The sequence below is a fragment of the Octodon degus genome, unplaced genomic scaffold (genome assembly GCF_000260255.1).
Source record: "Octodon degus isolate 3935 unplaced genomic scaffold, OctDeg1.0 scaffold00102, whole genome shotgun sequence".
Classification (NCBI taxonomy): domain Eukaryota; kingdom Metazoa; phylum Chordata; class Mammalia; order Rodentia; family Octodontidae; genus Octodon; species Octodon degus.
The window spans coordinates 4,655,962-4,670,995 of record NW_004524678.1 but is presented as its reverse complement, the minus strand read 5'-3'; the positions used below and the strand labels follow the sequence as shown (position 1 = coordinate 4,670,995).

Here is a 15,034-nt window from a genome sequence, read left to right as displayed (position 1 = left end):
GAAGCTAAACCATTATGTTATGGCTGTTCAGTCTGCAATAAATCATGTAAAAGAAGAATGGCCAGAAACAATACCTGATTTGAAATTATTAGTGGAGGAGAAATTTTTTGCTTTACAGAGTAAAAATTCTGATGCAGACTTTCAGAATAATGAAAAATTTGTACAATTTAAACAACAGCTGAAAGAACTACAGAAACAATATGGTGTGCAGGTGGAGCGAGGGGCTGATGGCACTGAAGGAGTTGATGAGGATATGATTGTGACTCAGAGTCAGACCAACTTCATCTGACCCATTACACAGTTGGAAATGAAGAAGCCAGTGAAAAATAAAGTGTGCGGCCACACCTATGAAGAGGAAGCCATTGTTCGCATGATTGAGTCCAAGCTCAAGTGGAAGAAAAAGGCCTGTTGCCCTAAGATTGGCTGCAGCCACACAGATATGCGAATGTCCGACCTCATCCACGATGAAGCACTGAGGAGAGCCATCGAGAGCCACAACAAGAGGAGGCACCGCCATTCCGAGTAGGGCCGGGCTCACCCGGAAGCCAGCAGCCTGCCTCCTGCCCCAGCCTGCGCTGGACAGCCGCGCTTACTTACCAGGTGGACCCAGAGGGCTGCCCCGCGTACTTTGGGATAAAACCTAATGATTTTCAATGTTACCAAAAGCAGTTTTTCAAGCTACACAGTAACAGTGCAAGCATATAATATTGTTTATTTTTCAGTGCTTTATCATTTTAAATAAAATTTTGATGATCTGGAGAAAAAAATACCAAACCCAGACAAAAACAAGAAAGTACAGACCAATATTTCTTATAAATTCACACACACGCCCCCCGACTCTGTCTCTCTCTGAACCCACGGATTTGCACATTCTACACACTACCTACTGAGCTATCCAGTTGGCCCTCCCTCTGAAAGACTGATGTGAAATCATGAGCAAATATTAAAGTGGAGCCTCTTCTCTGAGGCTGAGGAAACGCGAGGGAGACGAGAGTAACGCGGAGGTTGCAGCTGCCACCATGAGCCTCCTCAACAAGCCCAAGAGTGAGATGACCCCAGAGGAGCTGCAGAAGCGGGAGGAGGAGGAATTTAACACGGGTCCACTTTCTGTGCTGACCCAGTCAGTCAAGAACAACACCCAGGTGCTCATCAACTGCCGCAACAACAAGAAACTGCTAGGCTGGGTGAAGGCCTTTGACAGGCACTGCAACATGGTGCTGGAGAACGTGAAAGAGATGTGGACTGAGGTCCCCAAAAGCGGCAAAGGCAAGAAGAAGTCCAAGCCAGTCAACAAGGACCGCTACATCTCCAAGATGTTCCTGCATGAGGACTCAGTCATCATGGTGCTGCAGAACCTGCTCATCGCTGGCAAGTAGGCGCCACCTCCCTGCTTTCAGGACCCGCTCCCGCCCCTTGAAGACCTGCCCTTCATCACTGTATTGATAATAAAGTGCTATGTGTTTTTTTTTTAATATTAAAGTGGAATGCAGTGGTAGGTATAAAAAGGATTATATGTGATGACCAGCTGGGATTCATCACTGGAAGGGATAATCAGCTTAATAGTCAAAAGCAAATTTATGTAATACATCATCCTAACAAAATAAAGGACAAATACTACATGATCATCTCAATAGGACAAAAAAATCCAAATTCTTTTCATGATTTAAAAAAGGAAGAAAGGGGCCCGGGAGATGACTCAGTAGAATAAGCGCTTGCCTGGCAAGCTCAAGGGCCTGAGTTCAATCCCTGGTTCCACCAAAAAAAAAAATAAATAAAAAAAAAATAAAAATGGAAGAAAGGACTGGGAGATAGCTTGGCGATCTAAGCGCTAGCCTGACAAGTGCAAAGACCTGGGTTTGATTCCTGGTACCACATGCCATGCTGGCCACTGAAACTGGGTGCGGTAGCGCATGCCTGTTTTCTCAGCACTGGGAAGGCTGAAAAAGGAGGATCTGTGCCAGTCCAAGCTATATAATGAGACCCTGTACCAAATAAATGATTTTTTTTTAAATTTTAAAATGCCAAAAAAAACATTAAAAATTTAAAAAATAAATAAAAATAAAAATGGAAGAAACGACACTGAGAGGGTCAGGGAGCTAGCTCAGTGGAATAAGTGCTTGCCTGGCAAGCATAAGGTCCTCCATTCGATCCCTGGTACCACCAAAAAACAAAACAAACACCACGCTGAGGATACAGCTCAGCAGCACAGCAGCTGCCTGGCAAGTACAAGGTTCTGAGTTTGATTCCTGGTACCAAAAAAAAGGAACAAACCAACAATAAACTCACCAGTCTACAAACTAGGACCAAAAAGGAACTTCCTTATGCTGATAAAGGGAATCTAAACAAACTACTGTCAGTATCATATTTAAGGGTGAAAGACTGCTTTTCCCTAAGAAGCACCTCAAGAATGTCCATTGTTACTACTTGTACTCAGTACCATATTGGAGGTCATATCCATGGAAATGATCAAGCAAAATAAATAAACACATCCAAATTAAGAAAGAAATAAAGTAGGTAATATGATCCTGCATCTAGAAAAGCCTAAGAAATACATACACACAGACACACGTACACACACTCACACACTAACTACTAAATGAGCAGCAAAGCTTCAGGATTTAAAAAAAAAAATCAATATATAAAATCAAGGATATTCTACACATTAAGAATGAATAATCACAGTTGTGTTCGCAGCCGCCGCCGAGCTGCTGTCGCTAACGCCTGCGCTGCCTCTCACTTGCCGAGGTCCAGCCAAAGGAGAAGGGGGTAAGGCAGTCCCTGTACGGTGGCTGGTACCAAGCGGACTGCCCGTAAATCCACCAGTGGTAAAGCACCCAGGAAACAACTGGCTACAAGAGCCGCGCATAAGAGTGCGCCCTCTACTGGAGGGGGGAAGAAACCTCATCGTTATAGGCCTGGGACAGTGGCTCTCCGTGAAATTAGACGTTATCAGCTTCTGATTCGCAAATTTCCTTCCCAGCGTCTGGTTCGAGAAATTGCTCAGGACTTCAAAGCAGCTCTGTGCTTCCTGAGCGCAGCTATTGGTGTTTTGCGGGAGGCAAGTGAGGCCTATCTGGTTGGACTGTTTGAAGATACCAACTTGTGTGCCATCCACGCCAAACGTGTAACAATTATGCCAAAAGATATCCAACTAGCACGCTACGTACGTGGAGAACGTATTTAAGAGTCCACTATGGTGGGAAACATTTCATTCTCAAAAAATTTTTTTTCCTCTTCTTCCGGTTATTGGTAGTTTTGAATTTTAGTTGTTTTTTGTTTTTTTCCATGGGGTCAAAAGGTACCTAAGTACATGATTGCGAGTGGAAAATGGACAGAAATCAGGTATTGGCAGTTTTTCCGCTTTCTTTTTATTTTCGGAACTGGGGATTGAACTCAGACCCTTGCGCTTGCCAGCGAAGCACTTATTCCACTGAGCCATCTCCCTGGCCCCCTCCATTTTCATTTGTGTGTGAATTTTTATTTTCATGCGGGATGTAGATCATTAATGTAAGTCAAAAATGTTTCAGTGAACAAGTTTCAGCACTTTGACTTTATAACAACTATAAATAAAAATCTGTTAAATTTTTCTGGAAAACGCCAGCATTTGGATTTGTTTAAAACAAGTAAATTTCTTACTGACAGCAACTAAATAGTGTTTGTAGCATTTTTATCATACACTGGATTCCACCCAGTCACTCTGCTTTTCTAACTGCGTTGTCTTACATGCTATTACATGTTTTTAACGTTGTCTGTCTTTCTGTGCTGTTCCTGTAAGTTTGCTATTAAAATACATTAAACTGTAAAAAAGAGAATAATCAAAAGTGAAATTAGGAAAGCAATACCCTTACAAAAGCACCAATAAAAACAAAATATTGAGGACTAACAAGAGGAGACAATCCTTATACAGTGAAAACTATCAAACGAACTCAAAGATCTAAACAAATAAAAGAAATCCTGTATTCATATATTACAGGATTTAATGGGTTAAAATAGCAATATCCTCTAAACTGATCTACACAATCCCAGTCATAATCCCTGATACATTTTTGGAGAAATTGACAAACGTCCCCATAGTTCATTCGGAAATGAGAGTATCAAAATAATTAAAACAATCTTGAAAAAAACAAAGAATAAAGCTGGAGGATATTCATTTCCCAAAATGGTACAAAGACTAGAGTATATATCAATGGAGGGCCAGCAAGACAGCTCAGCACACTAAATGCCTACTTAGGCATGTGCAGGGATGGGGGTTTGATCCCCGGCACCACATGCCTTGCTGGCCCCACCCTCAGGTGAGTTGGGGGCGTGGTGATGCAAACTTGCAATCCCAGTGCTGGGGAAGCTGAAAACAGAAGGATCATTACGAGTCCAATCTGCATAGTGAGATCCTGTACCAAATATAGTATATATAAGGGTCAGCCAAATAGCTCAGCAGATTAAAGCGCCTGCAAGCAGGTGCATGGGTTAGGGGTCAGGGGTCAGGGGTTCCATACCCGGGTCAGTGGTGCCAGCCCCACGCCCAAGGCGTGCTATGAGGGCAATCGAGACTGGGCATGGTGGCACAAGCCTGTAATCCCAGCTCTTGGGAGTCTGTAAACAGGCAGATCACTACGAATCCGATCTAGTAGTGAGACCCTGAACACCCTGTAGACCCTTCCCTAAAATACAAAAAATATATATATATGTGTGTGTATATATATATATATATGTGTGTGTGTGTGTATATATATATATCAATGAAAGATAATTCATATTTATGCTTGAATAATTGTAAAAGGTGCCAAAAACAATATAGAATAGTCTTTCTAATAAATAATGTTAATATAACTAAATACCTACACTGAAAAAAATGATATTAGACCCCTTCCTCACACCATATACTGAAATTAATTCCAAAGTGATCACCGATTTCAATGTGAGATCTAAAGCTACAAAATTCTTAGAATAAAACATAGAAGTAATATTTATGCTCTAGAGTCAAGCAATGATATGACACTAGAAGCATAAGCAACAAAAGAAAAAGAAATTGGACTTGATCAAAATTAAAAAAAAACTTTATTGAAGTAAAGAACACTATCAAGAAAGTAAACAAGCAGTGATGTTGGCATAGTCCTATAATCTCAGCACTGGGCAGGAGGCTCTTAAGTTCAAGGGCAGTCTTGGCTACTTTTCTTGCTGTTGAGACAAAATTCCCAACATCCACAGTTAAGGGAAAGGTTCACTGTAGCTCATTTTGTAGAGGTTTCAGTCCCAAATTGGCTGGCTCTAAGGCAGTGGGCACGGCAGAGGGGCATCGCAGAGCAGGCAACAGAAGACAAGCAGCAGCAAGAAGCAACAGGCAACAAGCAATAAATAGCAGCCTTCTTTGTTTTATACTTTAAATATCCAAGTGACCGACCCACAGGGCAGTTAGCACTCACACCCTTAAACCTAGCATCACACTGCGAATCAATCCCAACATCACATCCTTGATCCCAGTGTCACACACCATAGCTACAGCCACCTCCCAAAAGCCCCACTTATGACCACATGAAGCTTTGGGGGGGCCACCTAGATACAAGCCATCACAGCTACATAGCAAGTTGAAGGCCAGCTGGACTACATATTGAGACCCTGTCTCAGAAATGAAGGAGAAGGAGAGAGAGTGAGGGGGTGAAGGTGAGGTAGGAGAGAGAAGTTGCATAATGTAATAAAATATCCCAAATTATATCATAAGGTGATACAGTAGTATTCACTTACCCATAATTTTCTGATTTTCATTTTCCTACAGTCAACCACAAATACTAAATGAAAAATTCCAGAAATGCACACATCACAAAGTTCAACTTTTACACCAATCCAAGTAGCACTGTGGAATCCTGCCGCACTCTACGCCATCTCACCTGGGGCTGGAATCACAGCTCTGGCCAGCACACCCATGTTACATGCTCTGCCCATTGTTTGTCATTTTTTGGCCATTGCAGACATCAGATTAACCACACTGCTGCAGTGTGAGTGCTCAAGTGACCCTGACTTTACTTAACAGTGGCCCCAAAGTACAAGAATACTAAGGCGAGAAAGCATCATACGACATCGTCATAAGCAGAGGAGTATGTACAGAACAGTGAGATATTTGAGAGACGATAGTCACATCACTTTCACTACCATATATTACTATAACTGTCCTTTTTCATGGGTTACTTTTGTTCATCTCTTACTATGCCTGATTTTTACATTAAAATTTATCACTAGGATGCATATATACGAAATATCAGGGTATAGACTGAGTTCAGTGTTATCCGATGTTTCCAATATTCAGAGGGTCTTGAAATGTATCCCTTGAGGATAAGTGGGGACTGCTGTAACCTGTATCCAGAAAACTTAACAAGTATGTACCACTCAACAGCAGAACACACAGCCCAATTTAAAAATGAGTGAAAGGTTTGCATATGCATTTCTCCAAAGAAGCTAGATGAATGGCCCATAAGTATAAAAAAGACACTTAAAATAGATGGAAAAGCCCACAACTGGATACACAACTACATGAAATCAGCACGCCAGAGAGCTTTCTGCACTGTTTCCTAGCAGCACTGCTCACAGTGGCTGAGATAAGCACTCAGCTAAGTGTCTATCAGTAGATGAATAAAGAAAATGTAGTGCATGTATACAATGGAGTACTATTCTGTCTTGAAGGAAATCCCATCATTTGTAGCCACAACAATGAACCTTGAGGTTGTTATGCTAGGCAACATGCTTTAACTCATACGTGGGATCTAGAAAAGGTGAGTCAATAAACACAGAGTGGAATGGTGGTGATGGGTGAGCAGGTATGGCTGGAGATTGGAGCAAGGATGGTCCAAGAACACAAAATCTGTCAGACAGGGGCGGTAAATTCAGGACATGATTGTACAACATGGCGACTACAGCTACTGAGTGTGGGGAGCGCCCTGGGGCCAAATCCATGACTGCTCTACTGCTACATCTCAGTCCTTTTCCTTTTTTATTCTAAGACAGGATCTGGCTAAGTTGTCCAGGGTGGCTTCAAACTTGCAATCCTTCTGCCTCAGGTTCCCAAGAGGCTGGGACACAGCTGTGCGCTACTGCACCCAGCCAATGTATTCTACCCTTACAGATTAAGAGAGATTTTAAGTGTTTTAGCATAAAAAGATAAGTATGTGAGGTCATACATAGGTTTGTCAGATAAATACAGCAATTATATGGCTACCTTGTTGTGTATATATTCATGTTATCGTGTACATATTCACATGTACATATTGTACATGATATATGAAAAATTATATATATAATTTTTCTTTGTCAATTAAAAATAAACTAATTTTATTTTATTTTTTATTTTTTAAACAGATCACTTTTTTTAAAAAATTTATTTATTTTATTTATTTGTGTGTGTGTGGCCAGCTCAGCCCACCAGGGGGCGGGGCTGGCTGGCATGTGGTGCTGGGGGACTGAACCGCGGTTCCTGCGCTTTGCTGAGCTTGTTCTAAGTAGGCGCTCTAGACCACTGAGCCATCTCACCAGCCCCAAAAATAAACTAATTTTAAAAGATATTCTATATCATTAATCATTAGGCAAATGCAAGTAAAAAAATAAATTGCAATCATGTATGTAGTAGACTGGCTAGTACTAGATACCACTAGTAAAATGGCTAATACTAGACAATACTAGACACGACTAGTAAAATGGCTAGTACTAAACGATACTGATACTACTAGTAAAATGGCTAATACTAGACAACATATCATCAACTAAGTGATGATGATATGAAAAAACTGGAATCCTTATTAACTACTGGTAGAAATGTAACATAATGAAGCATTTTGGAAAACAGTTTGGCAGTTCTTTAAAATGTTAAAGACAAGGGTTCCACACAACCTAATAATTCTACTGCTAGTTACAAATTAATGAGAAATGAAAATATGCTCCCATAAAAACTTCTACATACATGTCCATAACACTATTCATAATAGAAAAACACTGAAATGTCTATTAACTGACAAGCAGATGTGGTATATAACATACAATGGAATATTATTTAGCCAGCAAAAGGAATGATGTAGAATTATACTAATAGATGGATGAGTTTTGAAAACATTATGCTAAGCTAAAGAAACCAGTCACAAGAGATCACATGGAAAGATGCTCTGACAGGACTACATTTATATAAAGTATACCAAACAGGCAAATTCATAAGGACAGGAAGTAGATTAGTGGTTGCTACAGGGCCGGGGAAATGTGAATGGGGGCTGATGACTATTAACTGGTTCCTTTCCCAGTGATTAAAAAAAATACTAAAATTAGATAGTGGTGTTTGCAAATATACCAAAAACTGAATTGTGAATATACTAAAAACTAAATTACCCACTTTAAAAGTATGAATTATGTATTGACAGTGTTATTTTTTAATCACCTTGTTTTGTTTATTCTCTAACAAGAGTTCACAAATTATGTAAATACACAAGCAGAACATAAGTTTTTTTTTTAAAAAAAAATTCATATCAAATATCATTAAGAAATGGCAGCTGGAAGCCAGCTGTGGAGGCCTTTGCCTGTAATCCCACCACTCTGGGAAGCTGAGGCAGGAGGACTGCATATTCCTTGCTAGTCCGGGAAACTTAATGATTTTGTCTCAAAATAAAAAAGGCTAGAGACTAGCTCTGTGGAAAGACCCTGGGTTCAATCCCCACTAACAGATCTCAAAAATGCTAGTTATAAATTAGTCAAGTCCCAAATAAAATGCCATACCTTGCCACATTGCTTGTAGGAAATTCCCTTTTGGTTACAATACTCATAGATGAGGGCTGCACCTTGTACACATAATTTAGCTTTCAGGGATTCAGGTTTATAATAAATTCCACTATGTATGACACCACTGTTATGTCCAGTCTGGTGAACAGCTACAGAACAAGAAAAACAGGGTAAGAGAAGCTACATGACTCATACAAAACCCAAGAGGGGAGAGCGCAATCACAGTCGGAGCGATCAGAACCTGACTGGGTTTACTCAGGCTGCTGGGAACTCCGCTCAGCTTTCCCTGTCTCCAAGTCACAGTGCTCCCACTCACCTCTGACCTCACCCGCAGCTCTGGATTACAAACACACTGCTCTTTACCCAGAAAGCCATTGCAAGGACCCACTAGTATCTCTATACCCCACCCAGGGCCTTTTCTATCTTTTGGAGGGAAGCTTCAACACTGTAAGTAAAATTCTCAATTAGGAGAACAGGAGCTGATGGCCACCTGAGCTCAATCCTGGGAAACACTGCGCTGCTCCGCACACACACGTGCCAGCAGAATCGAGCTCCCAGCGGCAGCCCAGTCTGGCCTCGGGTGGCATGTCCTCCTACCCCATCTTACTCTCCCATCCACTCACTCCTTCCTGCCTCCTCAGTTCACCTGTCAAGTAAATCACCTGCACCCAGCCCTTGTCCTGGCTCAGCTTTCAGGAGAACCCAAGATACTAAAAAACGTTTTGCATGACTGATCAGAACCCACGAAAGGGGCACCTGCTGCTCAGGCAAGCTGGAAAAACACCACCACCAGCATACATACCTAAATCTTTCTCTTTTTCTAGAACACCAACAGAAAGGGCAGGATGTCGCAGGATGAGCGCTCGGGCAGAGGCAAGCCCCACAATTCCACCACCGACAACGACTACGTCAAATGAGCTGTAAGAGAAAGCCACCTTGAAAGGGCTGTGTGTGTACAGTCGTCTCACCAAAGTCACATGTCTAATTTGCATCATCAATGGACAATAAAACTATTAAGTTGTAATGAAAATCATGTATGCACTGGGCTTTGTGCTATTTGGCTTCAGAAAAGAACTTTTAAACATAACATGCACTGCTTGCTGGTCAGTAGGTTAATCAGGGACAGCCCAGTGGCGGGGATGATGGCTGGTCGCCAAGGCTACACTGTCTCTACAGCACCACCCCCTCCCACCGCTTGTATCACTGATGGGTTTGTGTTAAGCATCACACTTTAAGATTATTGCTTTAAACTACCCTTTAAAATTCAAATGTTGGGCTGGAGAGATGGCTCAGTGGTCTAAAGCACCTACTTGGAACAAGCTTAGCAAAAGCATCAGGGACCGCGGTTCAATCCCCCAGCACCACATGCCAGCCAGCCCGCCCCCTGGTGGGCTGAGCTGGCCTCTCTCTCTCTCTCTCTCTCTCTCTCTCTCTCTCTCTCTCTCTCTCTCTCTCTCTCTCAAATAAATAAATAAAATTAAAAAAAAAAAACAAAAAAACAAAAGTTTAAAAAAAAAAAATTCAAATGTAGTATTCTTGAGGTTAGGTAACACATTAAGCCTTTAACACTTTGGTGCGTTAGAAGTTATACTGTTTTCTCTTTAGAAGGAAATAGCAGTGAGATCATCAAACTTAAAGAAAATCATTAGTCTAGAATGTGCTCAAACCTGTGATCTTAGCCATAAGAAACACCAACTATACAACTCTTTTTAAAACTATAAATGGTATAAATAAAAAATGGTATTTGTCTAATTCTGTAATAAGGAGCTCAAAAGATAAGCTTTAGCACTGACCTCCTTTTAATATTTACACGATTAAAATCTGTCTTACAGGGGCTGGGGAGATAGCTCAGTAGAATAAGTGTAAAAAAAAGAAAAAAGAAAAAAAATCTGTCTTACAGGGACAGTAGTGAGGAAGCATCAGGGTAGGCCTTTCCTTTGAAAAGTGATTGAAGTTTAAATTTCAAAATCCTTAGGAGAAGTACATTAACTGGACTGTGTTATCATGTCTCTGGCTACATGTGGCACTAGCAACAACTCCCAAACTAGGGACTAACATATGAGCTTGATAAGGCAAAACCTGCATCTGAAGTTAATTTGGAGTCAGGCGCATAAAGCTCCCTCCTGCAGTGCAAGCTGTGTAGTTTGGACATGGAGAGCCTTCAGCTGGTAGACAGCAGGCGGTTCTCCGGGCAGCGCCTGCAGATAGCCCGATACATGAACAATGGCCACAATTAAGAAAGGAAACAGAAAAGCAGCGTAAGTGAAATAGGATTCTGGGCCCACTGCACTAATCATGGTTACTGGCAAATGTTTGCAGTGGTCAGCTGGAAAATCACTAGTATGATCAGAGTACATGAAAGTCTAAAGCTTTAGAGTTTTAAAAATAAGTTACTCTAGGTAAGAGGTAAAATATTCACATTCCTCTGTAGTTACCATCACTAATTTATTAACCATTGTGCCTTCCACAACTTTCAAATTAACCAGAATCTTTATGCAAGCTAAAAAAAATTTGGCTTTTAAAAAATTCCAGAAGAGGTTGGGGGACATAGCTCAGTGGTTCCGTGCCTGCATGGTTAGTACAAGTTTCCTAGTACAAAAAAAAAAAAAAAAAAAATTTTTTTTTTTTTTTTTTTTGCGGAACTGGGGATTGAACCCAGGCCCTTGCGCTTGCCAGGGAAATGTTATTATACTGAGCCATCTCCCCGGCTCCCCACCTCCAAAAAAAGAATTCCTGAAGAAACTGGGAATGGTGACACAGCCTGTAGTCTCAGAGAGCCTCAAGTTCAAAGCCAGCCTGAACTAGAGAAAAAGATGCGGTATGATCTCCACTACAAGACACACACAAACACACACACACTTTCTACAACAGTGGTGGCAAACCTATAGCATGTGTGCTACAGCAGGCTATTTTTTAATCACTGAAAGCTCTAAAAGGTTTACTGTGTCCTAAGAACAAATAGGTGCACAAAAGGAAGAATGTGTTTCAGAAAGACAGACACCTTTTTTATTTTTTTTAAAGATTTATTTATTTAGTGTGTGTGTGACCAGCTCAGCCCACCAGGGGGCAGGGCTGGCCGGCATGTGGTGCTGGGGGATTGAACCGCGGTCTCTGTGTTTTCCTTAGCTTAGCTTGTTCTAAGTAGGTGCCTTAGACCACTGAGCCATTTTACCAGCCTAACAGACACCTTTTAAACTCTCTCTTTTTACTTTCAAGTTTAGCTATAATCTGTTTTTTTGGCTTGCAAGTCTCATTTTCTGAAAACAACAAACAAAAAAAAGCAGCCCAACCCTTGCCTTTGCGGGAGCAGTCTTTTTTTTTGGTACCAGAGATCAGACTCAGGACGTCGGGCTTGCCAGGCAGGCAAGTATGCCACTGAGCTGCCTCCGTGGCCCTAGAGTAGTCTTGATTTTCTGCTGCCTTTTGGTGAGGTAGACTCTCCACCTGAGTCACTCTCCCGTACTGCCTTCCATATAAGAAATTCTACGGTGGCCCTTATCTTTGCAGATTACAACCATCAATAAACTATTTTTAAACATAAAATGATCATACTAAGTGTCTTTTTTCAATCACACATGCCACTCTTTACTCATCCTTAAATCTGAAGAATACCTGTTCTATAAAGTGAAGTGAAATTACTGACATACCCTCCCCAGACCAAAGGACGATGCTCCCAAGCATCCACTACAGCATGACGCACCCAGGACAAGTCCTAGATGAACGCTGGGGACATCTGCAGGCTAAAGGGGGCATCTCTCTCAACAATTCACTGCATCTCAAGCCTATGCTAATAAGCAGCTTAATGGAAAACTTAAAGATTTAATTATGAAAAAGTTAACACATACACAAAAATGTACAGACGAATACAACAAACTCCAGCATACACATCACTTAACTCCAACAATCATCAACCCGTGGCAAATCTTGTTTCTCTATCTCACCTATTTCACTATTATATTTTGATGCAAACTAAACATTATACTACTTTTTCTGTAAATATTTCAATTTTCTTTCTTTCTTTCTTTCTTTCTTTCTTTCTTTCTTTCTTTCTTTTTTTGAGACAAGGTTTTGCTATGTAGTTCAGGCTGGCCTTGAACTCACTTTGTAGCCTAGGCTGGCCACTCCAGCTTCAATGCTATTTCTAAAGCCCTCACCAAAGACACACCCCGCTGGGGATAGAGCTCAGTGGCATAAGCACTTGCCTGGCAAGTGCAAGGTCCCAAGTTCAATCCCCAGTCCCCTCAAAAAACAAACAAACAAAAACTAAGGACACACCTAACCACTAATAATGTAACTAAATAAAATTAACAATAAATTTTATACCATTAACTGTTCAGAAAATATGATACAGTCTTCAGGGCTTAGCACTGACACCAAAAGCATGATCTAGAATGAGGAAAAAAATGATAAATTGAACTTTAAGATAATCAAAAGACTGGGACAGGTTATTTGCAAGTATATATCTGACCAAGGACTCATACTTACAATATGTAGAGAACCCTCAAAACAAAAGGATTAGGCTAACTACAAGGAGTAATTGAGATATGTGAATGTTTACATTTTTTAAAAAACCTTATTACAATACAGACACATTGCCAAGAATGATGGGATATGTGTTTGAAGTGAGCAGGAGAATTTGGAGGGGAACGAGTAGCAATATGTCTTCTGCTGTAATAAATTTTTTAAAAATTAAACATTCACTGTATATTTTACTCACCTCTCATAGGATCATTTAAAAAATGGGCAAAAAAATATGAACAAATATTTTATCTTCAGATGGCAAATAAGCACATGAAAATGATTAACACTATTAGTTGCTTTATTGTTCAAACTTTATTGTATTTTTTCCAAATCAAATTGGTAGGACTATTCCTATAATTAACACATTGCATACTGTCTTCCTAGCGGTTGTTGTACAAGATGCAGATATGATATCCTATTTACAAACACTATAAATGTCATTGTATTAAGGGAATACAAATTAAAGCTGTGATGAGTATCACTTCACCTCTATCAGAATGGCTAAAGAAAAATACCACCACTGACTGGTAGGGATGAGAAGGGCCTGGACCACTTACATATTGCTGGGGGGTATGTAAAGAAGTACAGCCACTCCAGAAAGTAAGTTTCTTTAAAAAAGAAATACAACTGAACATGCACTTAGCACATGATTCAGCAACTACATCCTTGGGTATTTCTCACAGAGAAATGAAAACTTGTGCTCACACCAAAACCTGTTTGTGAATGTTCACAGCAGCTTGTATTCTTTATATATATTTGGTACAGAGTCTCACTATGCAGCTTGGACTCCTACATCCTCCTCTTTTCAGCCTCCCCAGCACTGGGATTACAAGGTGCACGACCATGCCTGGTCTCAGTGGCCGGCTCAGCACGCCCGGGGTGGGGCCAGCAGGGCATGCAGTGCCAGGGAGTGAACCCGGTACCTGTGCTTGCCTAAGCAGGTGCTTAGGCCACTGAACTATCTCACCCGCCCAGCAGCTTGTATTCTTAATACCTAAAAATTGGAAATAGTCCCAGATGTCCCTCAACTGATAGGTTAAACAAACTGTGATACACCCATAACATAGAATGCTACTCAAGAATGAAAAAAATAACACCACTACCAATACTGCCAACATTTTGGATTGATCTCAAGAACATTATACTGTGTGAAAATAAAATCAATCTTAAAAGGTTACACGTTGTATTCCACTTATGTAACACTCTCAAAATGACAAAGCTATAGTAATGGAGAAAGGATTAGTGGCTACCAAGGGTTAGGGAGGGTGGAGAGGCAGGGTGTGATTACACAAGGATAGGCTAACACAAGGGTTACCTGTGGCAGAGGAACGTTTCTGTATCTTCATTGAGGGGATGGTTGCAAAAATTAGCACATGATTACACTGACTAGAAGAACCGTACACACAAGTGAGTGTATGTAAAACTGATGAAACCTTAACAAGGTCCATAGGTTGTGAATGAGGTGAACGGCACACGAAACTTCTTTTTGTATCTTACTATGGATTCGGATTTATTTGAAAATGAAAAGTATGAACAAATTTTTTCCTAGCCTTTTTTTTTTTTAACTAAAGAACAATTTATTTTCACTAAGACTTTTTCTTGAGGACATAACTAAAGTTTGTCCTCTGTCACCATCCCCTACCCCATCTTAAAAGATTAGTACAGTGAATGTTATAAAGCAGATAGGAACAATCTGAAGGACTGGAACCAATATCGACAAGGAACAACTGCCTTCTGAATCATAAAAATGTTTAAGGAAGAGGAAGAG

General features: G+C 40.7%; 2 protein-coding genes and 2 pseudogenes across 2 annotated transcripts in view; 3 read left to right on the top strand and 1 right to left on the bottom strand.

Moving 5' to 3' along the window:
* Positions 1-577, top strand: part of LOC105743143 — a 1,541-nt pseudogene extending 964 nt beyond the window's left edge.
* The window catches only part of L2hgdh (L-2-hydroxyglutarate dehydrogenase), a 57,555-nt gene that overhangs the window by 40,622 nt on the left and 1,899 nt on the right, over positions 1-15,034 (bottom strand). The window contains exons 2-3 of the mRNA XM_023723738.1: positions 9,548-9,663; positions 8,743-8,894 (exon numbers count right to left, since the gene is read on the bottom strand). Of these exons, the coding sequence (XP_023579506.1) occupies positions 8,743-8,894; positions 9,548-9,663 (268 nt within the window). The remainder of the gene's footprint in view (positions 1-8,742; positions 8,895-9,547; positions 9,664-15,034) is intronic.
* On the top strand, positions 980-1,376 carry LOC105743153 (annotated as a pseudogene).
* On the top strand, positions 1,485-3,350 carry LOC111818793 (histone H3.3-like). Its single transcript, XM_023723731.1, has 2 exons — positions 1,485-1,492; positions 2,776-3,350. The coding sequence occupies exons 1-2, from the start codon at positions 1,485-1,487 to the stop codon at positions 3,182-3,184; spliced, it is 417 nt and encodes a 138-aa protein (XP_023579499.1). The 3' UTR covers positions 3,185-3,350.